The sequence below is a fragment of the Sceloporus occidentalis genome, unplaced genomic scaffold (assembly GCF_023333645.1).
Source record: "Sceloporus occidentalis isolate IW3139 unplaced genomic scaffold, rSceOcc1.0.p SCAF_50, whole genome shotgun sequence".
Taxonomy (NCBI): domain Eukaryota; kingdom Metazoa; phylum Chordata; class Lepidosauria; order Squamata; family Phrynosomatidae; genus Sceloporus; species Sceloporus occidentalis.
Window position 1 is genome coordinate 2,809,464 of NW_028317030.1, and position 27,844 is coordinate 2,837,307.

The 27,844-nt window shown below is 40.8% G+C and overlaps 2 protein-coding genes across 2 annotated transcripts; both read left to right on the top strand.

Moving 5' to 3' along the window:
- LOC149288643 (arsenite methyltransferase-like) lies at positions 1-10,365 on the top strand. Its single transcript, XM_089491363.1, has 11 exons — positions 1-14; positions 2,654-2,708; positions 3,004-3,131; positions 3,530-3,680; positions 4,209-4,345; positions 4,797-4,866; positions 5,832-5,913; positions 6,315-6,446; positions 7,426-7,568; positions 8,388-8,513; positions 10,267-10,365. The coding sequence occupies exons 1-11, from the start codon at positions 1-3 to the stop codon at positions 10,363-10,365; spliced, it is 1,137 nt and encodes a 378-aa protein (XP_089347489.1).
- A 507-nt stretch (positions 10,366-10,872) lies between these two features.
- Positions 10,873-26,100, top strand: LOC149288644 (arsenite methyltransferase-like). Its single transcript, XM_089491365.1, has 12 exons — positions 10,873-10,956; positions 12,921-13,066; positions 16,672-16,720; positions 18,232-18,359; positions 18,768-18,918; positions 19,529-19,665; positions 20,104-20,173; positions 22,023-22,104; positions 22,762-22,890; positions 23,293-23,435; positions 23,806-23,931; positions 26,011-26,100. Exons 1-12 carry the CDS (start codon positions 10,873-10,875, stop codon positions 26,098-26,100), a joined length of 1,335 nt encoding a protein of 444 aa, XP_089347491.1.
- Positions 26,101-27,844: the final 1,744 nt, after the last annotated feature.

A 27,844-nucleotide genomic window follows, 5' to 3' on the forward strand; every position in this document is an offset into this window, starting at 1 on the left:
ATGTCACACTGCAGGTGAGTTTCCGCCTTATATTTAAGTTATAGTTTGATGGCAGATTGTCCTTATATTTAAATTAAGAGTTTAGGAAAAACAGTGGCTTTGCTTTCATTTTGCAGGGATCCTGATTTATATCTATATACTAAACGGAAAATAAAATAAAGGGACTTGTTTATGGTATAGCGAGTATGACACGTCACTGATGTACAGAAAATGCCGTTTTTAGCCTAATATCCACCTATAACACCCTGATCTGAGTGTAAAGGACGTAAATATACGCTGACGAGCTTCTATTTGATTGACATAGATTTCTTTTTAATTCAGAATATATATGTCTGATTTAAATCCCCTTTCTAAAGACAGAACATGAGTATTGTACTAAATTCCTGGGCTGGGTGGTTAAGTTTCACGTGGCTTTTGTATATAAGGTATCTATTGCCTACAGGGCAATAACAAGTGATTTTTTATACATAGAAAGTGATTCTAGTGCAAAGTTTGAAAAGTCCTCTAATCACCATAGCAACCAGTGAAATGGTCCAATCAGCTGGAACATTGCATTAGTTGCTATGGTGAAAAGACCACTTAACATTTGTGCACCACGATCCCATTCTACACATCAGCCCCAGATATTCCTGATGCTGCGGCTTCCCTTTAGAATGAGAAAATATCTGTTTTTTGAACCTGCAGATGGCCTATTTATGCGTTTCTCTGGTGCGCTATAGAATTAAAGATGCTGTTCCACTTACATGAGACGCTGATTACGCTCTCTGGTGTGTTTAACAAATAATCATTAGCAGATCTGTCATTTCACTGCCCCATGCAGCCTCACCGCCAAATAATGCACATTACAGTACTTTGCACATTCTTAAATATGCGTTCTTCAACTTTTTAAACTTTAAATTAATGGCTATTTATGTTAGGGAGAAGCTGCAGCTCCATCCTGTCTCTTGAAATATGAATCTTTTAGAGTGTTTAATGCATCTGGCCAATTGTATTATTTTGTGTATAAGGTAGCTTCCTGTGTCCTGATTTTGTAATCTGGGATTTTTATTTTTTTTCTTAACCTTTGTTAAGGTTACTTGGGTTATTTATTTACTTATATGTATATAATGTCCATAGAGATAGCGAGTATTACAAGTGTCTCGTCATGATGAATGTCCGTTATACCTGGACTTTGCTTATAGCTGGATTGCAAAATGTGCTGAGTTGGCCCTTCATTATGGATTGTTTATGTGGGGGCGATATCTAGGCATAATAGTTACATAAGATCTTTAACTATACATTGTGCAGGGCCAGCTTAGCCCATGTTCCTGGAGAAGCTCACTGGGGTTGGCCCTTCGTAATGTACAGTGAAATAGTTGAACTGAATAGTTGAATTCAACATGGTTTTAGCCAGTGCTGGATTATCCATTATGTGCATCAAGCACATGCCTAGGGGTCCTTGAGCTCTGGGGGCCCCTGTGCACTGATAGGTAATCTGCCACATTGCAGTAGCTGTACAGGCTACATTAGATGGGAAGTGGGTGTTCAGCGGGGTGACTTTATGTGACATGTATTACACATACCTAGGGGCCCCTCAGGGTCCTGATCCAATACCAATTAACGTAACAGTAAGAAATGTATCTGACTTTTGATCGCCGGGTGTAATGTGATTTCCGGAGGTCTCACAACCGAGTCCTGCCTGAGCTGTGACAGAGGCGCACAAAATCTTGGCACCCAAAACCAAGGACTTAGTGAAGGACCACACAATCTTAAACTTGCCCGTATCTACAAGGGGTTCATGTATCCAGCTGGAGGCAACACCATGCGTGCCATATTATATATATATTCTGAGAGGAAAGAGTCATATACTCTTTAATAAATGGGAACTGGGTTGGTCAATGGCTTCTTGATGTCACTGACAATGACTACATAGACCCTGTGTTCTTCGGTGCGCTCCAGATGAACCATGTCGTTTATACCCAAGGAATATGTGTTTTGTCCATGTGGTTGGGTTAGGTGTGCTGTGGGACCATATGTAGGTCAGTGATCCAGAGAAGTCTTCATGTTAAAGTTAAGCTGTCATTGAGAAGGGTCACTCTGTAGTGGGCCACTTTTCACTTACACATGGTTCTTGCCCACTGGCTAGTTTGTGTATTGGTGAAACGTTATATTTAATATTACACCCCCCCCCAAATAAACCCCCCAAAAACTTGATTTTGTGTAAATAATAGGATAGGTGGTGGCATTAAGACTATGTACCTGATAAAGATAATGATATAGAGAGGAGTAACCTTCGTTATACTGATAAACGTTTATGACGGAACTGAAATTACATGTTGCGCATGTGAGGGGCGATTGGGGTTCTAGATTACCCTACTGGGGAGCCTTCACATCCGGGATCTCAGTTCCCTGTGTATGTTCTGAGTTTTTGAAATGTTTGACTTTTCTGTAAAGAAAGCTCCTGGCACCCAGGTTACCCTTTTTAGAAGGACTCCTACGGGGCCCCCGACCCAATCTACAGAGAAGAACCACAAGCAGAAGGTTTGTCTCATCTAACGATTATTCCGTGGTTTATATATTTCTAACACGATACGTACTACCAGCTTATTTCCCTTCTAATCCTAAAAAAGAGGATGCAGAACATTCTGAACCGTAACATTCTTTCTCTCCTTAGCTCTGCCGAAGCCAGCTGCTGCTCGCAAGGTCGTCAGACTTATGAGGATGTCAAGGTCAGAACCACGTGAAGCAGGGAATCTCTGATGAACAATCTGTGCGCTCAAAGGTTCGGGGCAGTATTTTTAATATCCGACGTACTCCCATAGATTGGGCAGCCCTTGAACGTTATCTGCTCTTGAGATACCATAGGAGGTCCATTACAAGGTCGTTGTTAATGAATGAGATACCGACACACATTAGTAATAGTTAAGGTTTCTCAGACAATGCCTCCCATCAGCCTCCCTGTCCGGCCGATGGAATTAAGACCCAGCATTCCGATGAGTAATTAAATCCATTTATCTTCATCAGGAATATTATGGAAAATATCTGAAAAATTCTAAGGATTTGAAAACCAACGCCTGTGTTACCCCGTCCAAACCTTTGCCAAAATTCATCAGAGATGCGCTAAAGGATGTTCATGATGAAGTCTCCTCGCGGTACGGAAAAACCAAAAAGTGACTAGTCCGTAAAACCCGGGCCATTTACTATGATGTTTTAATTAATGATGTAATAATGTTGCCAATCTCCAGGGTAGGCTGTATAATTCTGCACGGTCCTGGATATTATGGCCACATCATGGGAAGATTTCAGTGGAATTCAGTAGAAATATGCATCGGGTTCGCTGTTGGGTTCCTACAAGGACCATGTGTAAACCTGAATCCCTATGAAATCCCGTAGGAAGTCCACCTGGCTGGGCTAGTCAGGACCTAGTTAACTTAGACAATAGTGAATTTGTAGAGTTGTAGCAACAAAGCTTTGGCTGAGTTCATCCTAATTAACCAGAACTTAATCTGTTTTTTTTTTCTCAATTCCCTTCTGCATTTGCACCCTTTAGGTATTATGGCTGCGGACTTGTGGTTCCAGAATGCCTGGAGAGCTGCAGCATCTTGGACCTGGGGAGCGGGAGCGGGAGAGACTGTTATATGTTGAGCAAACTGGTCGGAGAGAAAGGACGAGTGATCGGGATAGACATGACGGAGGAACAGGTGCTGTAGGCCAAATACTTTCAATGGACTTCAAAAGAAAGTATCTTTCTGGGTATTTGATGTCCTACTATGATATCTGTGCAGTTGGGGTATCTGGAACCCAAGCTCTGTTTGTAGCGGTCACTAAAATATAGGATGTCTCTTGTGTTGATCTCAGTTGAGTCCATTTCGACCTCATTGGGAACTTGAACATAGTTGGGCTGAGGTCCTGCTGCATTCAGTGCCTGAACTTCTAAAAGTGCTCTTCCACGTACAAATAATCATTAGAAGCTGCATTCAAATCAGGAATTGTCAAAGTGAGAGAATGAGATTCCTGCTCCTGGCTGCCTTTACTAAATGCATGAAACATACCAGAGAATGTCTCATTCACATACTCCGTAGAACGTGTATGATGTTCAGTGTTTGAACTTTCTGTTTTGTGGACCTGGCACTAGATCAGAGGAGGCCCCTCTTAAGTCTCCTGTTTGAAAAGTTAGTTTTATTTCAAACCCAATATTCCACTTTCTCTCTTTTTTTTTCTTCTTTCAGGTGGAAGTATCACGGAAATTCATTGATTATCATACAAAAACATTTGGCTACCAGAAACCGAATGTGGAATTTTTCCAGGCCTATATTGAAGATCTAAAGGTTGCGAACCTTACCGATAACAGCTTTGATATAATAATGTAGGTAGCGGAACTTTACAAATTATTTATATTTTTTGTATATTCCTTTGTTCTTGAAGGTTCTGTTCCACTTACGCGGTTGAATTAATCATGCTTTTAACTAAATGCAGAATTTAGAAACATAATTCCCTTTACTACTGAGTAATTCCTCAATTCATGCTAAAACTCTTTCTCATTCTTATTTCTTTTCATGGGAAGGCTTAATTGCCATGTGACACGAAAGTAGGCAATTGATAGGCTGTTGCCACAGAAACCCAAAAAACTTTTGTATTGAATAAGAATAAAATGACAGATCTGTGCAATCAACTGTTGGCTTATTTTTGTATTCAGGTATTTTCTAAACAGGTGGAATATTTTTCTCCTGCCTAAAAGCAGGCCCTGTTTTAATTCTATTTAAAAGACTAGAAAAGGTTAATCCTTTTGTTTTTGTTGTTTTTTGTGTTTATTGTAGATCGAACTGTGTAATAAATCTTTCTCCTGATAAAAAAGCTGTGCTGAGTGAAGCACACAGAGTGTTAAAGGTAAAGTATGCAGATGATGTCATCCTGATGATGTCATCACATTCACAAACCTCTCATTCTCCTTTCTGTAGCGCAGGGGCGTCCAAACTGCAGCCCTCCAGCTGCTGCAGGACTACATCTCCCATCCTCCTCAGCCAGCCCCTTAGCTCAAAGAGCATTATGGGAGATGTAGTCCTGCAGCAGCTGGAGGGCCGCAGGTTGGACGCCCCTGCTGTAGCGCTTTATTAGTAGCTTGTTTCCATAAGCTTTTTGCTGCCCAGAATGTCCTCTTTATTATCCGCGTACCCTTTAATTGACGTCTATTGTTTTTCTCAAATTCGAATTTTAATAAATCTAATGAATACATTAATTTAGTTCTTCTAATAGCTTTTAAAGCTGCCGTTCCACTTAAAGTGTCATTCAGCAAAAACTTTTTAACATACTTGGATAAAAGCATACATTTTTTCATTTAAAATAGAAGATGGACTGTTTTACTTCTACTTCCACGTAGAAACAATAAAAATGTTTAAATTTCTAACAATCGATATGTCTTTAAATGACTAATGACAAGGCTTAGGGATTTATACAGTTAATCAGAACGCACACAGTCCAAGCGAATGAATTATGGAATCATTGTGAAGGCTAGATCTGGAACACTAAGTATCTTTCTGGATATTGTAAAATAAAGGCCAACATGCATCGGGGTTGTAGAGGGAGAAAGAGGCATTGGATGGTTATAGGGTATTTATTTAGTTGCCCCCGGCAGCTTCTCGTTAAGAATATCCATATATTTTATCTTTATGTATCTTAATAGCTGCAAAAATACCCTCTAAAAAAGACCTCGACCATTTCCTGCAACATATTTATTTGATATTTTATTATTTTATTTTTATTTCCGCCGCTATAGACGACACACATTTCTAATGTTTAAATCTTGTAATTAAGATGGAATAGTGTATAAGAAGCTGCTGTTTTTGTGTGTTTAGGATGGTGGAGAGATGTATTTTAGCGATGTGTACTCAAACAAGACAATTACTGATGAGCTGAAGAAAGACAAAGTACTCTGGGGTAAGTGAAAGCAATCCCCCAACGCACCATCGAGTCTTTATGCGTAGGTAGGACCTACAAACGAGCCAACTTAGAAAAAAGGCAAGTCTTTTGGGATCTCAGTGGTCTTTTCTTACATGAAATTAAGTGGAAATACTTCAGACCGTGGCTGCTCGCCTTTGAACTGATAATGTAGTCATATAACCCCTCTGTCAACCATGAACATTCCATCAACAAGTTACTCCCTTTAAGTAAATTGCTATCTCTGGCCAAGTCTCCATTGGCTTTAGCGTGGCCACCTCTTGGGTTGACTTTGCTCTTGAATTTCTCTGCATGTTACTTCCCCGCTGTGGGAGACGTCTCAGACCGGGCACCAGGAATATATAACCAGCTCTCCATATACGATATACTTTGTGTCGCAGGGGAATGTATTAGCGGAGCCTTGTACTGGAAGGACCTTTTCCAGATTGCTGAAGAGATCGGGTTTAGTCCTCCACGTCTCGTCACTTCCAGCTACATCACCGTCGAGAACAAGGAGTTGGAAGAACTTCTTGGTGAGTTAGTCGGTCAGAATGTTCGGTCATCCTCAGGATGACCGACTTATTAAATTATGAACTAAAAATCTATTCTGTTTAGCCATTTTATGTGGAACTTGGTTGTAAGTGGACACTAATAGAGGTCCGCGTACCGTCTGCTAAATGAATGCAGATAGAGTCTATTATAATCATACGGCTTCTGCTTAGACAGACAGTAGGATTTCAGAATGGTCTCCAGCAAAAGAGTGTAGGAAATGGAGCGGCATTTGCATGAAATGTAAAATATAAACGTAAATTACGTAAAAATGACGTTAAATGGAAAAAAGAAATAATAATAGATTATATTATATCTCACTTGTTACAGTTTCTCTTTAAATCCGACAATTTGTCCCACCACTTGTCCCGCATGCCTCCCACCGCTTTTCCCGCATGTTTATCTTGTAAGCATTAGACCTCCCATGGAATACCGAGGTATTGGAAAAAGCAGCCGACCAGCTGCCTTTGCAGATTATTTAATTAATTTTTTCCCCCCTAATTTGGAATATTTTAGACTATAACCGAGGACCTTGAGACACTATCTGGATTATGTACGTGGGTAGGAAGAAAGGGCCCACTGAAAACCTTGCTTAACCTTGAGACTTCTTTATATAATATGCAGAGACAGGCATGCCTGCCAAAAAGAATATGTTTCAAATAAAACCGCAGATAACACACTGATTTTTTGTGTGTGAAATATTCACATGTGCCGGCACTGTGCATGTATGTACAGGGCTGGAAATACATACATGTTTAAGTTCCCTGACTTTTATTAACCTCCGCTACTTCTGCTGGGAGGCTGTTCCATTTATCTACCACCCCCTCGACAAAGTAAAACTTCCTTATATTAGGCTTTCACCCTCTAGTGTTGGATTATGGGAGGACTGTAGTCTTTTCGTTGGTATAGATGTCATGTCTCTTTAAAGTTTTGATTGTTACAGTTTTGTCCCTTGCGTTGTAGGTGACTACAAGTTTGTTTCTGCCACCTTTCGCCTGTTTAAACTCCCAAAGAACGCCGTGAAGGAGACAAGGCGGGTTATTTACAACGGAGGCGTCACCGGCTATGAGAATGAAATTAAATTTGATGTCAACTATACATTTAAGGTACGCAATTTCACAATGATGTGTACATACACATAGGCAGTTTACACATAGCTTTCAGGACCTCTGAGGTCTCTCTTTCAGATAGAATCTGATACAGAAATATTTTCCCGTTAATGACAGATAAAACAAAACCAGTACTGAAATATCCTGAAAAAATATGCATGTTTAGACTTTTTTTTCATTTATCTTCAAAGCTAAATATATTTAAAACTGCGTTTGCTGGATTGCTGCTGTGTCGTCGTGTCATTGTAACTCACATACGTGCTGACACACATATTTACACATTTACACAAACTCACGTGTACGTATACTTAAACGATCACACACTTACATACACCTACACACTCACGCTAACACAAAGTCCCTCTCTCACACTTACACATATTCATGTTCACTCACTCACCCATACACCTTCATTACACTCACGCACACTTATACATACACTCTCACACTAACATACATACATACTCCCTTACCCTCTTACTCATCCCCTCACCTTCTTACCTCACTTTCTGCTTGCATTGTGTGACCCCGCTGCATTCCTGCCTCCCTGCACCGCTCCAAAATTATTCAGAAAAAGCCTTTCCAGGTCGGAATGGCCCTTTGTGAACAATTTTGGACCAGTCTCGAGGCAATTGTCCCTATGCCCCACAAGCCAGCCCTTCCCTGCACCGTATAAGACCCAGAGAACATGTCTGTAAGGAAGGGGGTGCTGTAACAGAGACGGAATGCAAAGAGGATATTAGGAATTGTACGAAATCTGTCGTTTGGTCCAAAGTCACCGAGATGACTATTTTTTATTTCCTGTGGTTCTTTCAGGAAGCAGACGTGGTCGAGGTGGATGAAGAGTTATTCGGCATCCTGAAGAATTCCAGATTTTCCGATGAGTTTTTATTCCAGCCTTCTGGAGACGTCGCCTCTTCTGGAGGATGTCGGCCTAAGAAGGTTAGTTTGGACCTTTTTGTATTCTTCCGTGTATTCTCGCTGCGCGCCGAGGATGCCGTGACGGAATTTGTTATTGTGACTGTAACGTGTATCTGATCCCAAACAAACCTTGAACTCACGGAAGAACCCTTTAAATGTTGAATTATATTTGTCCTTAAGCAATATCTCAGCAGCAGATGAAATCCTTGTGCCACAAGGGGTTAATACTAATTGTTGTGGATGCGGCTGACCCTCGGCCCGAAAAAAAAAGTTATTAGAGTCTTTCTTATGGGAACCGGCCCGATATTTTCAGCTCACAAGTCATTCGGTAGATCAGGGCCGCACGACTTCGGTCCACCAGGGCCGCATACAGGCCAGAAATTCTGCGTATCCTTGCCAGAAAATAAGTGCTTTAATAAAGGTATGAACTGCACTCAAGCAGGGGTGCCCAAAATGTGTAGGCTGTTTGCAGCACTTGGGGGCCGTTTTTGTGCAGCCCTGCGCTAGATACACAAATGTAACGTGCATATAAAACATTGGTATAAATAGCATACTTTATTAGGTACATAAGGTGTTCTCGTCCGCAATCCTTTAAAAACAAAATCAATTCTCGCTCTTCTGAGCGGTAAATGAACATTAGATCGGCTCTGTGGCAAATGTAACACAATCACTGTAGCCCAATCAGGCCTGAGTGGCCACCTGGCCAGACGGGCACATTTCTAGTGGGCCGCTGCCTGACGCCGGTCCATTGGCATACATGTCTTAGGTCATTTGACGGTCACCATCCTTAAAGTGCCAGGGCTGCCTTGTTATCCCCAGTCCGGCCCCCGAGCCCGGGAGAAAAACACTCCATTGGCCTGTAGTCGCCCAGCTCCCTTGGATAGAAAATAATTAACTGGTCCGCTTACAACTCCTAGCCTTGACTTTTAAGGCTTGACTTTTCGTTTTTGGTCCATTCATCTTCGAACAGTGAATTCTGTTTACAGCCTTTTTCGGTTCGGAGAAAATTCAGTGGGGAAAAAATGTTTCTCCCACTCTCTGTCGATGTTTTGCTACCTACTGTCTTCGTTTCTCCTTCGCTCTGCTTCTTGTTCTCTGTTTCTTCTTTCTTCTATCTTCTTCTTTGGTCCAGCGTTACCCTGGCCCTCCGCAGCGGTAGCCCGGCCTGGCGTAGTAGTTGACAGGGAGGAGCCTTGGCGCAGACCCTCTCCCTCAGTTGGAGGAATGGGGGAGAAGTCATCCCATTGGACTCCCCAAGGCTCTGGCCTGTTGCGGAAGAACTCCAAAAGGGGGTCTATTGCCGTACAGACCTCCTTGCCATGATAGAGTCTCTAGGTTGTACAACTTTAAGAAATGGCGCTCCGGGGTATGATGTATGATGTCACATTCCAATGCGCTGTGCACTTTTTAATGAAGTCTATGGAGGCTGTATGTAGCCAGCACAGCTTCCAAAGCGTAAAAGGCCGGTTGGGGAGATCACCCTTGTAACCGGCCCATTGTGCAGAGTCTTCATAAATAAACATTTATTTTATCCAGATGGATGCGTTAAATTGTATTTTATCACGAACGATAGCAACAAAATAGAACTTTTTGTTCAATCGGGGGAGAAAGGAATGTTCTCCATAAGCATGCAGAGCTTGATTCCTCTAATCTGACCTTGATGAGTCCGGAGCTGTTTCTTAAGGACAAACGATTTAATTATAATTCTATAATTTGATTCAAGGAAGTGGGGAAACGTATTATTTATAAAATGGCTCTTTATTGTCATCTGCAGGAAATCATCGTCGACCCGTTTCAGCTTGCCGAAAAAATGAGCAAAGGAACCAAACCCCCCGGTCCTGGGGGCTGCTGTGGACCGAAGGGTTGCTGCTAGATGTGATGCATAGTTTTGTCTGTCGTAACTATTAACATTTTTTTTTTTCAGGCATCATGGGACATTTAGCTGCCACCCCAACCCCCATATCTCACTTTTTTACTTTGTATCATGGGACATTATTACCTCATTAATTCTTTCCCTTTAAGACATGAACAGATTTTACTAATAAGAGCAAGATTCCGTTCAGTATATTTTAGACAATAAGGAATCAAAGTCAATATAATAATTTAAAAGATAACGTATAATGGGTAATATATATTCACTGGTGCCTTTTGTTCAGATAAGCTGTGTTGTTAACAACTGCTGCTGCTGCCTGCCTCTTGGCACATCCGTTTCTCGGACTCATGCTTATACCCGGGAGCTTTAAAGGGTTGGCTACTCGAAGCCCCTCCTCTTCTGGGGGAGTGGCTTTGTGGGGGTGGGGCTAGCTGTCGAGGCAGCACTAGCCATGCATGGGGTGAGGGTAGCCACAGAGCCTTGAGTGAGTGAGTGAGTAGGAGGGAAATGGAGGTGACCAAATGTCGCTCCTCTGCCCAGAGAAGGAGGAAAGTATCCCGGAGACTCCGGGTCAAACCGGATAGCTGCCAGGTGTGCGCATGGCGCATGCCCTCAATGCCTTTCCTTGAGCAGCAAGAAGACGTACGAGTGAATCTGTGAAGAACGGGGAACATTTGGGTGATCGAGAAACTAAACATAGAAATGAAATTGATGGGCATGGGATAGAGCAGAGGGGGCCTGACGGGGGACCTCTTGCGATATGCCTAAAACAGCGGCTTTCTGGACAACAGCTTTTGGGGAAATCCTGTCAACATCTTTTACCTTTTCTGAACTGAAGCGGCAGCGTTTATAAAATATCCGCTTATAGACATATACAGTGTGATCGTAAATTATGTTAACTAGTAATTTTTCTGATTTAATAAATTACAAATTAACTAAATTGTGTGATTTTGTTTTATTTAGTCATGTTATCCTAAATAGTTATTTCTTATCTGTGAACTTTAGACAGGGAAGGGCCAGCACCCCCCCACCACCACCATAAGTAACACACATTTTACACACAGACTAACGCACGCTTACTCATTCACTCAAACTGTGCAGAGCCCAAGCCTGTCCTTCGCTCACACGTGGTGGGCTACTACCGCGTTACATTATGTGACCCCCATGCTGCGTTCCGTCTGGGAGTCGGCAGGCCGTGGCTTTGGATTAGTGCAGAAATGTCAGAAGTTTGGCTACCACAACCCATAGATTAAGTTTATTTGAACTTTTTTTTAAAATATTTTTTGTAAAATATTTTTTAAATATCCTCAATTTAGGTTTTTACATGACTGTTGTAAGTGTGTGAGAGTGATGGGTGTTATGCTGTAGCCTGTACTATTGCCAATGTCTTGTTTATTATATAATTATGGAAGTTATGCTCTAAAGTACATCATAACTCCCATCACTATATACTATACCAGACATTACATGAATATGAGTATATGAATGTTTGTGAATGAGTGTGTGTGATAGCATGGATGTGTAAGTGTGTGGGCGGGGGATAACATGGCATAGAGAGGCTGTAATCACACTCCTATCATGCCCAGGTTCCAGCATGTACTGGCTTCCTGGGCATGATAGTGTGATTGCTGTTAATAAATATATATATATATATATATATATATATATTATGTTCTATTTTTTGTCCAATTTTGGTGTGTTACTTTAAATAAACGTCTGCTTAACACACCAAAATTGGACAAAAAAATCAATATCAATATTATATGATTGCTAACAGCAATCACACTCCTATCATGCCAAGTACAGCTGGAATCTGGGTATGCCTGGACATGATATGATTGTGATTGCTGTTAATCAATCACAACTTTGGTGTGTTACTTACTTTTAATAAGGTGGGGGGTCATTTTTGGTTTTGGTTTCGGCCAAGTGAATGCCGAATTTTCGGTTTACGTTTCGGTCCAGAATTTTCATTTCGGTGCAATATGCTATATGCTTAGCCAGACACTGAAGTGGTAGGCCTACACCACATCAATGTTTGGCTTAGTATATAGTGATAGGGATTACGCTGTACCCCAGTCAATGTTTGCCTTGGTATATAGTGATAGGTGTTATGCTGTACCCCCGTCAACGTTTGCCTCAGTATGTAGTGATAGGTGTTATGCTGTACCACCGTCAATGTCTGCCTCAGTATATACCGTATTTATCGGCGTATAACACGCACTGGTGTCTAACACGCACCTTCATTTTAACAAGGAAATCTGAGTAAAAAAAAATAAATTTCAATGACTTGGAAGCTCTGAACTTGATGTTGGAATAATATTTATTACATTATAACATTTATTATAGTGATGCAAAAAGAAGGAGCTCAGTGAGCCAGCAAAGCTGACAGACACACACTCAGTGACACACAAATATTGACAAACACACTCACTGACAGACACACACACACACACACACATTCATTTTATATATTGCCAATATTGCCAGTATTTGAGAGGCCCATCCAGACTCCCTACCTTTTGGGAGATCTGGTATGGGTCCTCTTTATCTTCCAGCCTTTTACTTTTTGTGCTGATGCCGGGGCCGGAGTGACGTCATCGCCCAGCTCCCGGCATCAGAGAGGGCACGCGAGAGAGCTGTGCAAGGGAATATTGTGCAGCTCCTCGCGGCTCATTAACACCGTGCAGCTCAAGGATATACCGTGCGTATAACACGCAGGTAGGGTTTCAGCTTCATATTTTAGTTATGTCATACGCCGATAAATATAACAGTTATGCTGTACCACTGTCAATGTCTGCCTCAGTATATAATGATAACAGTTATGCTGTACCACTGTCAATGTCTGCCTCAGTATATAATGATGACAGTTATGCTGTACCACCGTCAGTCTGCCTTAGTATATAATTAAAGAAGCTATGTAGTTTTAAAGTGTGTGTGTGTGTGTAGGGGGGTGCCGGATACAGGATCCACCCCAGGTGCCTAATACTGTAGGTACACCCCTGCACCAACGTAAGAGGAGGGAGGGTGGGACACGCAAACAGGTAAGCTGACCACAAAAAATTGGTTCCTTAACACGAGAAAACAGCCCCTCAAATAATCTACCCCCAACTCCACCCCCTAAATACCCGCCAAAAAAGCCTACCCCTACTGCACAACAGTCCACTATAGCCCATGCTGCCCCCCCCCACCCCCCGTGGGCATCAAGATACATGAGATTATAATACTGTTTACAGATATTTTCTTGTTTATTTGTGACAAAGCATACACTTCTACACTGCGACATCATGAATATTTACACAATGGCAGACAAGGTGACACAAATACAAGTATAGCAAGCAGCGGAATGGGCTTCCACGTTCGCATCCCATCCACCCCATCGCAGATTAGAACGACCTGCTTTAACGCATTAGTGAACTTTCAAGACGTAAGTGAAACCTGGATTATTTAAATAATAGAACAAGCTGTCGAGAAGAAAGATTAGCTTTGAATAGGACAAAAATTGCATTTAAAAATAAAAAATATGTATATATGATTGAGGTGCCATTTTTGTAAAAACAGAAAAAGTGGAATAATAATAATTATAATAAAATAAATATTTGTAAACTAACAAGCAGGGATCCATAACCCTTTAGCGACGGAAGAAGGAGAACAACAAAGAAATATATAATCAAGACTCGCCAAGAATCCTAACTTATATTTTTATTTTTACTTAGGAGATTCTGTTTGTGGGTATCGGGGGAAAATGTTTTGTATTCTTGAATGCTCCCTCATCGCCATGGTGATATAGAAGAAAAGGAATAGTGAGACGTAGATCCAGGCCAACCTGTCATGTAGAACCAGTGAATGAGTCCTTTGTGCCAACAAAGCACCGGCGCTCTATAGAACCCTCTCTCAGCCGTTCAGGCTTTATTGTATCTATAGGGTATGTCCGGAATGCTGAATTTACCAGTCTGGATGAAGCTATGCAACTGGTGTGACTTCCAGAGTCAAAGTTCAGTAGCTATACATTGAGGCGGAGAGGGAGGGGAATTTCCAAGAACCAATGAGAATGCGGCTTATCGGACTTGCCTTTGGAATTCTAGACTCTGCGTTCTATAACATTCTGTACGTCCGCGGACGCCGGCACGTTCCATTACAGATCTGGATTCCGACTCGCTTTTCACATACCCTGCGAAATGTCAGACAGGTAACAGATGCTTTTTATTGTTCGTCTTTGGTTATGGATGGAAAGATCATCGAGAGTTTGTTTAGAATGGGAAATGGAACCTAGGAGCAGAACTGTGTAGAATTGACATGCTATGTGCCTGTATGTTTAAGAAGGAAAGCGAAATGCATAATCTAAATAATCCTAATGCATATTAAGGGCTCTCTGTATTTTTATAACTATTTTTTTACCGCATTGAGATGAAAAGCGTTCGTTAGAATCTCATCAATACATTTGCCCCCCTCCCAGTTATTTGCCCCCCTCCAAGTTTTTTTGCCCTTCACATCTCGTACTTAGTGTCTAATATGATATTGATCCTATGTATTTCCATAGGATCGCTTTCCTGCCAGAGACGGGTTGGATCTGTCCCGTGCCTCCAAACAAAATTTCCCAACCAGAGACTTTCACCCTCTGAATCTCCAGCAAGCCTCCATGATCTAGGACCTCTCCCGTCTCCTAAATCATTATTATTTATTATATTTTTATTTATAAAGCGCCAACAATTTCCGCATCGCTTCTCACAGTCCATATATTCAAGCGGTCAGACTAAGATAAAAACCGATTTATATTAGTTAGAGAGGGTCCTGTTCTCAAGCTCACAATCTAGAGATCTCATCGCTTACTTGTCATCAAGCAACTTTCTCTACAACTCTTGAACGTTTGAAAGTAGCCCCAACTGCAGCCGGCACGTCACGATGTTTGTGTTTCCAACCCAGACACAGGACACTAAGCAGACATCTTTACCGTTGCTCCAAAACTGCTAAACATGGCTGTAGATTCCTGCATTCTACCCCTTACCAAGCAAATCATCTCCCGCATCTCCTCATTCCCTCACAACAATTCACTACTACACCCAGTCATGCCCACCCCGTTCACAGTAACTCTCTTTTAATATTAAACAATTAGGCAATGAAACCCTCCACACTCTCCCTCCTGCACCCACATCTCATATTTTCTTTCTCCCAATCACCTATCCTCTCACCCAATCTCTCTCTTTTCCCTTCTTGTTTCTACCATAACATCTTGACTCTCTCCATCTTCTCTGGATGCTTCCCATCCTTCTTCAAACACGCCACCATAACGCCCATCTTAACAACCTTACCAATCTGTCACACAACTACCCAGTCTGTCCTCCATCTTGCCTCCAAGCTTCTTCAGCATCCAGGGCCGGACTGGCGACGACGGGGCAGCCCCGGCAATTTACAGGCCAGCGGCTGCCTTTACCCGATGATGCAAAGGCGGCCGACGGCTGGGTACGCGTGCCCGCATGCTGCGTGTTTACTCTCACGTAGTGTATGGCTGGGCATATCTGTCACTGGAGCATTTGCCGGTGTCCCAGAAGGCCAGTCCGGCCTTGTCAACTAGGGTGACCACATCGGCCATGTTTTCCAGCACACACATAATATTTACATATTGCTGACCAGCCCAGATAAAATGCTGCCCTGCAGTATGTGGGATGTATAGACTTATGGAAAGGAACCAATAAGTCAGATATACATCCTCCATACTCCAGGGCAGCATTTTATCTGGGCTGGTCAGCAATATGTAAAAATGATATGTGTCCTGGAAAACATGGCCGATGGGGTCAACATCCTGTCAGCATCTGGGACGACACTCGACGCGCTACTGAGTCCGCTCTTATTACAGTGACAATGTACTCTAAGCCCAAGGGCCACTACCCTTTGTGAATCCTTGTGGATTCTTCCTTCTTCCTCATACCCTTCGCAACGTTGGCCTCCATGACACTTTTGTTTCCTGGTTCTCGTCCCGCCTTTCTGTTCACAATCTCAGGGCCTCAGTCACGCTACATAAATCAATGAATAATAATTAGAAGTTGTTCTGTCTTACTGTTAATGTCCCTTAAAAAAATATACAATTTAGTGATTAAATACAATATAATTATACATTAAAAGGCCAAATCCTCTCGACGCATAAATAACATTTGATAACATTTGATGGTACTGTCCCTTTAATTACCAATTAACACAGTGTGAATGGGGTGGGCGAAATTAGACTGATCTAGATTGCAAGCTCCTTTGAGAACCTCTGCGCCTCCTCGGTCCTCACTGACAGAGTCTTTTATTTTCTATTTTCATATTTAGTTCCGTCGTGTCCGACTCCGGCGCCCATCAGACCTACGACGACGTCAAGGTACGAGTTACTTCCTATCCGTAGCTTCTAGAATTTCACCAACAGCCAATTTTACGGCAAATAAGAACCATTCAGCTCTTGTATTATTTTTAGGATATCCATACGCCTAGCTCATGCACGTTCCATCACTGTATTAACCTCTACCACCTCTGCTGACAGGTTGTTCCACTCATCTACAACTCTCTCAATATTGTAAAACGTTTTTTTCCGTTACATTTCCTTCTTTATGTAAACTATCCCTATGTCCCAAGAGCTGAGAAGGTTTCCTAGTGTCCTACAGCCCTAGAAACGGTATTAGTTCTGTTTGTAAATTGAATTGTAAAGTGTATTCTTCTCTTTCCAAATGCTTTGTTCAGGTACACGATGAGATAAAAGTTTTTTGGGGCCCTATGCAAAAAAAAATTCTGGAGCCCCCGTAGCAAACCGAGAAACTCAGTGCATAGAGTTAAATGATCAGACGGTATAAACGTAAAATAAAAATAGTAATATAATGTACGAGCTCTTACATGGACCCCATAGATGGGTCGGCTCGTATGGCATTACCACTTATGAGTACAGAGGGGTTTATTCCTGGCAGATTTTTTTAAGCGTAACGAGTCACGTAAGAAACGAACCCCGTGACCTCCGGACGTGAACCTGATGAACTTTCTCTAACACGGTCATAGAATACCATCTGCTGACAAACCTGTCACCGTGACGCGGCTCACATTACTTATTTCTGGAACGCAGAGCTGGAGGAAAAGCAAAGCCACTCCTATCATCCGAGTAAATATATATATATAGAGAAAATAAATATATATATATATATACACACGAGTCCGCGGGGATTCCGGGAGGAATTCTAGAAAAAAAGAGCCACCCAAAAGTCAAATAAAATAATAAAAAATGGTATTAAGCTAGAGGTATATTGTAAAAAAAATGGTTTCTCTTTCAATGCGAATCATAAATCAAATTTAGTAGAAAAAATCATGAATTCTGTAACTTTATAGCAAAATGATAAGAAATGTTGCCAGAAAACAATAGAAAAAAATTATAACCCCAACGCCTACAGATAATACAGATAAAAAGAATGAATTCAATAATAACCTAAAACTGTGTGTTATGTGAATCCAGACAGGTTACTTATACAGACCAGATACCCACCTAACAAGACCTGGGGGGTATTAGTGAGTAGGAGTCCCCACCGCCGGGGGGCGAGCGTGAGTTTGCTGGTGGTCATTAAGACCACCTTAATCAGTAATGAATCTTATCTTAGATTGAGGAGTCGTATGCCTGTCGAATGCATATTTAAATTCCCTTTATTGTATTAGCATCCACCACCTATGACGGGAAGCTATGCCATGTATCTACCACTCCGTCAGGATGGAACACAGTTTCTAGGTAGAAAGTTGGGCTGTGAATGGGTGGCTCTGGTATTAAGAGACCCACCGGGATTCTTACGTCTGTCGAAACGATTGCGCCTCCGAGCTTTGGTTTTAAAGGCGATAAAACTTCCCAAATTATATTGTCAGGATTACTACGGGAAATGTCTGAATGACACAAAGGACCTGAAAACGAGTGCCTGCGCGGCTCCGGCAAAGCCTCTACCCAAACACCTGAGCGATGCGTTGAAAGACATCCATCAAGATGTGTCGTCAAGGTACAGAATTCAAGAACCTGTACGTGATTAAAGCTGCCGTTCCACCAACTCTGCTGAATATAACACGCTGGCTACTGAATATACCATTAGAAATACCAACCATACTGCTTCTCATAAACGTATCAGTTTTCCCTCTTTTATATACTGGTGGGACTATATTGAGACTGTATTATATTAAGATTTTAACAGTCTTTGTTGCCATAGCAGCAGAAATAGTCACGTTGATTTTCTGTGTAGGAAGAACAGTTTTTTTTTTTATTTGTTTTTCATTAAATCGGTAAACACGTCTGGGTACCTTTTGCTAGAAATGTAAGAAGTAGCAATGGTTTGAGGCTCGTCGTGGAATAACAAAAAAGAGCATTTTGTATCTTCTGCGTTTAGGAAGTAACTCTGTTTTTCTGTAATTAGGTACTTTGGCTGCGGACTGTCTGCCCCAGAATGCCTGGAGAGCTGCAGCGTCTTGGACCTGGGGAGCGGGAGCGGGAGAGACTGTTATATGTTGGGCAAACTGGTCGGAGAGAAAGGACGAGTGATCGGGATAGACATGACGGAGGAACAGGTGCGGATTAGTATTTCAACCAAAAAAATATATATTAACTGGAGAGCAAAAGGATATAAGGCATACACATGCAGATTCCGGGGTCGCTGCTAGAATAATAATGACCAATAAATACAGAAAACGAAGTAAGAGTTAAAAGTGCTTACTCAGCAAATACCATTAAAAAACCACATATTTAAAGCATAAATATTGGGGTTCCGTCACACTATACGGCCAGACATTGCTTAGCGCCGCTTTGCCAAAGTAGCCCAATTTTGCCCGAGTCCTTTCCAGTTTTTCATGGCTTTATTGCCTAAAAGATTGCTTAATATTAAAAATACATACAAGATTTTTTTGTATACCAACTGCGTATAGAATGATTTAAAAACTGAAGTGTATTTCATCCAGAAACACATTTTCTCTGTTATATGAGGGACGAGTCCGGATCTCCCGACATGTTTGTTTTTTTTTTTTTGCCCACTGGATGAAATATTCAAGAACATTTAAATCAAACATTCTACGACTTCTCCTCCTATTTTTCAGATATATGAGCTCGCTTTAGTCAGTTTGGACGGACGTCTGCTATAATAAAATAAGATTAGCCGTAAGCTTTATTTCTTTTATCTTTTAGGTGGAAGTGGCTCAAAGATATATTGACTACCACACACAAAAATTCGGCTACCAACAACCCAACGTGGAGTTCATCACTGGATATATCGAGGATCTTAAAGCTGCCAAACTAGAGGATGGGATGTTTGATATTATAATGTAAGACGTATTTATTATAGTCATTTAGTTATATGAAGACTATTGTTTTAAGTGGAACTCAAGCGCGTCTCAGGGGCTGATGGACTCTGTTGGGTTTAGCCATTGATCCGGCCGAAGGAGTAGCCCTCGTATACATTAATGTACAGTATATGATTGCCGTGTCCAGTCTGGGGAAGAAAAGTGGCCCTGGCACAGTAAGGCTCCTTCCAGACCCGTCCTCTGGCCATCAGCGCCCCATGCTGCAGCGCATTATTATTCATTCATTCACTAACCCATTCATCAACCCATTCATCAACCCATTCACCAACCCATTCACCAACCCATTCACCATGAAATATCAAGTAAGAAGTCCTCATTATTTTCCGATGAAACACAATACAGGAATATAAGCCTCGTTTAGCAATCTGTTATCTGCAGTCTTTCTTTCTGTGATTGCAGATCGAACTGTGTGATAAACCTGTCTCCGGATAAGACGGCGGTTCTGAAAGAGGCTTACAGAGTTTTGAAGGTAACACAAAATAACCGATAATTCTTCAGCACCAAGAGGGTCCCGGCGGACAGGTGAATGCACTCTGTAGCTGCAAGGGTTAAAGACAAAGCACGCCTGAAACAGTAACTGGACTCTGAAACCAACAGGAATACATTCTGCGCATGCGCTAGGGGGGTCTCACTACACCACCTGATGTATATAATGTTATTGTTTATATATATATATAATGTTATTGTTTATATGTGTAGATTGTAAACTTGCGAGCCGGGCTCCCTCCACCTAATGTATCGGTTCGTCTTTATCAGACCCCTTGAATATATCTATTGTAAGAAGCGCTGCGTAAATATTTGGCGTTATATAAATAAAAGATAATAATAATAATAATAATAAATTGTGTGTGTATATATATATATATATATATGTTATTGTTTATATATTTATAAAATGTTATTGTTTATATAAATAAAATGTTTATATGTATAGGTAGATAGATAGATGATAGATAGATAGATGATAGATAGATAGATAGATGATAGATAGATAGATAGATAGATAGATAGATAGATAGATAGATGATAGATAGATAGATAGATAGATAGATGATAGATAGATAGATGATAGATAGATAGATGATAGATAGATAGATAGATAGATAGATAGATAGATAGATAGATAGATAGATGATAGATAGATAGATAGATAGATAGATAGATAGATGATAGATAGATGATAGATAGATAGATAGATAGATAGATAGATAGATAGATAGATAGATGATAGATAGATAGATGATAGATAGATAGATAGATAGATAGATAGATGATAGATAGATAGATGATAGATAGATAGATAGATAGATAGATAGATAGATAGATGATAGATAGATAGATAGATAGATAGATAGATGATAGATAGATAGATAGATGATAGATAGATAGATAGATAGATAGATAGATAGATAGATAGATGATAGATAGATAGATAGATAGATGATAGATAGATAGATAGATAGATAGATAGATATATAGATAGATGATAGATAGATGATAGATAGATAGATAGATAGATAGATAGATAGATAGATAGATGATAGATAGATGATAGATAGATAGATAGATAGATAGATAGATGATAGATAGATAGATAGATAGATAGATGATAGATAGATGATAGATAGATAGATAGATAGATAGATAGATAGATAGATAGATAGATAGATGATAGATAGATGATAGATAGATAGATAGATAGCTATATAGATAGATGATAGATAGATGATAGATAGATAGATAGATAGATGATAGATGATAGATAGATAGATAGATAGATAGATAGATAGATAGATGATAGATGATAGATAGATAGATAGATAGATAGATAGATAGATAGATAGATAGATAGATGATAGATGATAGATAGATAGATGATAGATGATAGATAGATAGATATAGATGATAGATAGATAGATAGATAGATAGATAGATAGATAGATAGATGATAGATAGATGATAGATAGATGATAGATAGATAGATAGATAGATAGATGATAGATAGATAGATAGATAGATAGATAGATAGATAGATAGATGATAGATAGATGATAGATAGATAGATAGATAGATAGATGATAGATGATAGATAGATAGATGATAGATGATAGATAGATAGATATAGATGATAGATAGATAGATAGATAGATATAGATGATAGATAGATAGATAGATAGATAGATAGATAGATGATAGATAGATGATAGATAGATGATAGATAGATAGATAGATAGATAGATAGATAGATGATAGATGATAGATAGATGATAGATAGATGATTTGGTAGATTTTACATAAAATGAACATTCTATTCCCAGGATGGAGGAGAAATGTACTTTAGCGATATGTACATCAACAAGCGTCTTACACCTGAACTGAAGAAAAACAAAGTTTTATGGGGTAAGTGGAGAAAAACTATTAGCACTTAACCCATCACTGCCAGGGGAATAAGTGGATTTTTTGGACCCGTGTCTTTAACCTCTTCAGTGCCAGTGGGTCGAGGGATGTATTGCAATCATGCCTCTGACAGTAACGCCTGCTGTCCAACTTGACATCTTAACCCCAATATGCTCCCTTCAGGGGTGTGTCATACCTCCCAATAGTCCTGGTTTTCTTGGCACAGTCCTGTGTTTGAGGCATTATACTACTTTCAAAGGTGTGGGAATAGAGCTTTCTAGGGAAGCTGTGGCAAAAGATGGCAGAGGCAGGATATCAATTAATTTCGTGCCCTTATCCTCCTTATCTCCCCCTTTCCTTGGAAAAACAATCAAAAGCAAACAGGATCAGGAACTTAACGAAAGTCACAAGAATTACCTACTTACTGTAATAAACAAAAAAAGGACAGATTCTTATTTTTTCTTAAAATGTTTCCACCCTGCGCGGTGTTTAGAAAGCTTTGCTTGTCTTAATATTCTAAACTCCCCCATAAACTCCAAACTTGCAACAATTTATACGCTAATATTCTTTTTTTTCTTTCTAATGTCTAAACTTAAAACGAAACAATTCGAAGGCTTTTTCCCCCAAGTTTTATCAGATCTCCTGTGTGTTCGATTCCAGGAGAGGGGATCAGCGGAGCTTTGATGTGGGAAGAGCTTTTCCAGATTGCGGAAGCGATCGGTTTCTGCGCTCCTCGGCTGGTCACCGCCAGGCACATCACGGTGAACGCGGAACTGGAAAGTAAGCTCGGTAAGATTGGACGCCGACGCTTTTTACCTTGTCACGTCAGGTCCTATGTTATGTGATGGCTAAACGTTATTGCCTATTCCATACTAAACATTAACTAAATATATGATTTAAAAAAAAAATTGGGGGGGTTTCGTTCTGTATTATGTGATTATTAAGTACACCGATACTAATGTGCATTATATATATATATTGTAAGAAATGCTATGAACCACTGTTCCTGCAAATCATATCCGCAACTGCTGGGGGGGAATAAACAAAATAATAAAATAATAATAATGATAATATTGTTTAATTGTAATTTACTATTAAAAAATCATGCATACAATATATATGGTTTCGGGTTTTTTTTGGCCTGTCCTACTGTTTGTATATAAACCCTATGCATTGTCATGTATGTTTCAGGTGACTATAAGATAATCTCTGCCACCTTCCGCTTGTTCAAAGTCCCGCAGGATGCCCCTAAGGAGAAGAGACGGGTTACTTATAACGGGGGCATCACAGGCTGTGAGGAGGAGATGCAGTTTGATGCCAACTATACGTTTAAGGTATAGCACAGGGCATGGGGGGCATGTTTAAAACGTTTACTGGCGGCATAGAAAAGAAAAAAGCTCAACTGAAAAGATGTTCATAATATCTATTTTGGAGAGAAAACTCCAAAATAGGTCACCGTATGTAGTTGGTGCCAAACCACGGTATCGGGATACATGCGGCCACATGTATCTGCGTCATCTGTGTTCACAGACACAGCAAACTTAGCCGTGTTTTTAAGTGAAATCACTTTTCTTTATTGAAAGACAAGTATCAGTGAAGCAAGCACTGCCTGCTTCACCGAAAAAGGCAGCGGCTCCTCCGGCAGTGACACGTTGGTGTCTGATTCACGTAGTTCCTGCGCATGACTTTGTTCTGTTCCGTTAGGTGGGTGAAGCTGCGGAGGTGGATGAGGAATTATACACGATTTTGAAGAATTCCAGGTTCGAGGATCATTTTTCCTTTCTTCCCATTAATGAGGGAAGCGGTCCTAGAAAATGCGGCACCCAAAAGGTAGGTTTATAGTTTAATAACTTTATCTACATGTCTGTAGCCAGAGAGAAAATAAAACGCATGCTAAATTTAAAGGAAGAGTCAGAGGACTTGCATATGTAATCCTTATTAGAGGGAGACTCCTGGACCTTTGTTGCCGCAAAGCCATAGTAGAACAGATGAAAGTATTTATAATAAAAGGTATTTAAATCTAATTTTATTCTTAAAAATGCATCGTGGTCCCTTTTGAGCCTTTGTGAACGGAAGCTGTTGAAGCGTGTTAGAGAATGGGTTAAATAAATATGGCTGCACAGGAAAGGATATCATATTTAACGGGAAAAGCATACGAAAAAACTCTCAATATAAAAACTTGACCCAAATATCAATTTTGAAAAGACTATATGCTGCCACCTGCTGGCCATTGTTGGGACTGTACCATTAAAAATACCGTACATGTACATGAAAAACACATTTCTGCTCAATGTTTCAATAAAAGCAAAAGCAAAAAGTCAGCATTTTCAGCTTGATTGGATCATTCGTATACCGCTGTGATCACATATAAGACTCACAATTGGTGTTTTTGCTTCCTGTATGTTATGGTTGATATCCCTGCTTGAATGCAGGTGACTCAGTTAACGTATCTTTAAATAAAGTCAAGGTTTCCATGAGGACCGGTGTAATTTTGTTACACATTTGGTCACTACATAGACTCATACCTGGGAATTTTTGGGCTCCGGCTACCCCTTGCGGGACGCGGCCAGGACTGCCCCTGATAAAAGCAGCTCAGCGTCCTAGGTGGGTCTATAGGTCACCTATATGGTACGGCCAGTCCTAGCGATCCAACCCAGTTACATGTTTCTTGCTTTTGGTAACAAGTAATCTCAATCACAATCGATACCTTTCAGGTTGTAAAGTTGTGTAGGTGGCAGGAACACCTTAATTAAAGCAGGGCTGCCAAGGGGCCCTTTCCGGCTATAAATGCTTTAAGAAAGATTACCAAGAATGGGCGTTCCGGGGAGTCTTATCACAAGGGTTCTCTGAATATTATGGCAATCAAACTGTGATTATCACAAGATAATCTGGATTTGAACCCGACGACACCCGGGGCAGGTCAGATAAACGTTATATGGGATTTATTCGATTTGGTCCTCGTCTCTTGAACTTTTCATTGCTTGTAAATATCCAACTTTACACAACAGGGGACCTACAAGGGTGATGAGAAGATCTTTGATGGACCTGCTGCCGTCACAATATTACTAAACTCATTCATTAAAATCACACAAAGCTTGCACTTTTCTTGTTTATAAACAATCCTGTGTTTTGGGGATATTTAGTTTTTAGGTTCGCCTTTCGGGAAGCTAAGATTTGGGTCTAAATGTGGCACAATTAGCATTTTCTAATACATTTTGTGTCCTGGAGTTCTCTCCCTACCCTTATAAAGGCTGCCTGGCCCAGGGCAGTACCCCAACCTCTCGTCATTACTTACCTCCCCGGCCATCATCCTCTCTTCTGAGCCATGGATATGACATCATATCCCGGCGCTCAGCTTCTGGTGCATGATGGCATAGAGCAGGGGTGGCCAAACCTGCGTAAGAGCCAACTATGATGGGCTTCAGATGTTTGAGAGCCGCGAGACAGGCGCGTTATGTTACAAAAATGACTATAGATATATATATATTGAAATAAATTTATGTAATATAATTTATAATGTATGGAGAAAACCCACACATTCTTAGTGCATTTAAAATCGTTACTTAGTTAATTGGGTTGAAAAAAAGACATACAGTGAATTCCATGAAGTTCCACAAAGCAAGCAAAATAGAAACCCAAAGAGACGGTAATGATATCTCAAAGGAAAAAAATCCTTCTGGACTCCAAGACAGTCTGACCCATCCTGGATCAGCGTTCCCTTATTTTACCCCTGGTAACCCCGCACGCATTTCATATCCAGAAACACACCCAAACTTTTTTTTTTTTAATATATATATTGATCGAATCGGCCAAAGGACTTCAGGTGGCAGCCAGTTCCAGAATGTATCCGCCTAACAGTAAATAAGAACTTTATCTCATGTGTATCTCTCTCTTATCTTTTCCCCGCAGGAATTTCTGAGCGATCCATTTCAGTTTGCAGAAGAAACGAGCAAAGAGACCAAGACAATGGGCTGCGGCGGAAAAAAGACGTGTTCCTAAGAATACAGATTCCGGGGTTAAAGCTATGGTTATAAACCAGTGATTAGGGTTTTAAACTAGGCAATACAATGGGGGGGGGGGGGGGGGTAGGCTCTGATCTGAGATCATTTGGTTTTCCAACCTGGGAAATATATTCGTTTATATTTTGGGAACGAGATGCTAAGAAAGTAGTCTCTTATTGGATAATGAACTTTGGACTTTCAGTTGTTGATGGACTACAACTCCTATAATCCCCTTCCAGATATGAAGAGTGTAAGGGAGATGTGATCCAGCAACATCTTAAAGACATTTTAGTATTTTGGAAAATGAATAGTTAAAATAATCTCAAATGCATCGTTTTGACTTGTTTCTTGCTTCTCTCTAATGCTTTTATTACACGCTTTCTCTAAAATGCTTATCCTTATGTAACAAAAGGCAGAACGCGGGGGCTTATCGGAGCGCCTCTCGTGACGCGTGACGTAAACTCCATATGTGCCCCAAACCTGGCATATTCATTGTATGTGTTTTGTCGAAGTATTTGTATCATGTAGGATCTGCTGATGTTTGGATGATGTCGGTTTTATCCCGTACCGGATCTCCGCATCCTGCCTGTTTTCAGTATGTTGTAATATTTCGCAAAAAAATAAAATAAATAAAAAATAAACATTTTAAGAACTGGTGCAGAGTCCTTGTGGAAAGGTGCGGGGGGGGTCGTCACAGGCGTCCCATAGAGGTACCGGATATTAAATACATTGACGCATCCCGGGGAGGAATCCCTCCGCTAACCGCCCCATGAAAAGCCTGAAATCCTAGAAAGAAAGAGATTTGTTTCCTGCGACTACAACATTTCAGCAAAAAAAAAGCCTTTTGTGTCAACCAAACCTTGATGGAACGTACAAATCGAATGAAACTGTATGCCCAGGGGCACCTGCTGGCAAGACCATAGCTGCATGCACTGCGCAGCAGGAGTACACTGCTTGTTGTGTTGGGTGATATGGGGGCTTGGCGCATGGGGTCTTTCTGCTGGTGCAGGGGTATTTGTAGAGACAGACAGGTTCTATTTCTATGATCAGTGAGGGCAGCGGGAACGTTTCATGGATGTGTAATTGTGTGTGAGCATGGATGTGTTCTTGGATGTGTGAGCATGGATGTGTTCTTGGATGTGTGAGCATGCGCGTGCACTTGTGTGTGAGCATGGATGTATAATTGTGTGTGTTTGTGAGCATGGATGTGTAAGTGGGTTGAGATGGAGTGTGTGTTAGTGAGTAAGTGTGTTTACATTTGTCGTATGTTGGAAGGGGCGGGCGAGGGTCAAAGAAGGCAAATACAAGTTGTTTGGGGGCAATGATGGCACAGACCAGCTGCTTTGTATCAGGGTCCCGTGGTTTCTAGATGCGTATCTGTAGCTGAGTGTGTGCGCGCAGGTATATGCGTCACCCCTTCATGTATAAACTGCATACAATTCAGTCCCCCAAAATGGGCACTGTGTCCTTGTTTGGTGTCGACAGTCCCTACTAATCCCTGTGCCTGATGCCCCTCTTTTCTAGGCGCTGGGTAGGTTTGCTGGGTATGGGGGTCTCACCGGGTTCTACATCCCTCAGGGCCACAATAACGTGTATAGAAAATGTGTTTATGAATAAAATTCTGCAGATAAAATACATTTGACTTCTCTACGCGTCACTCAGATACGTTTGAGGCGATAGATCATAAAAGCACAAACTGCGATATTTAGCTACTTTCTAGAACAATGGCGCGTTCTGCCGGC

What these genes read in the sequence shown, in the direction of transcription:
- LOC149288643 (XM_089491363.1), top strand. An exon ending in GGAGTTGGAAGAACTTCTTG is followed by an intron (nt 6,447 to 7,425) that starts GTGAGTTAGTCG and finishes CTTGCGTTGTAG; the next exon opens with GTGACTACAAGTTTGTTTCT. An exon ending in ATGTCAACTATACATTTAAG is followed by an intron (nt 7,569 to 8,387) that starts GTACGCAATTTC and finishes TGGTTCTTTCAG; the next exon opens with GAAGCAGACGTGGTCGAGGT.
- LOC149288644 (XM_089491365.1), top strand. Translation starts at nt 10,873, where the DNA reads ATGGAGGTGACCAAATGTCGCTCCTCTGCCCAGAGAAGGAGGAAAGTA. An exon ending in AGACCTACGACGACGTCAAG is followed by an intron (nt 16,721 to 18,231) that starts GTACGAGTTACT and finishes TTATATTGTCAG; the next exon opens with GATTACTACGGGAAATGTCT. An exon ending in GGGATGTTTGATATTATAAT is followed by an intron (nt 19,666 to 20,103) that starts GTAAGACGTATT and finishes CTGTGATTGCAG; the next exon opens with ATCGAACTGTGTGATAAACC.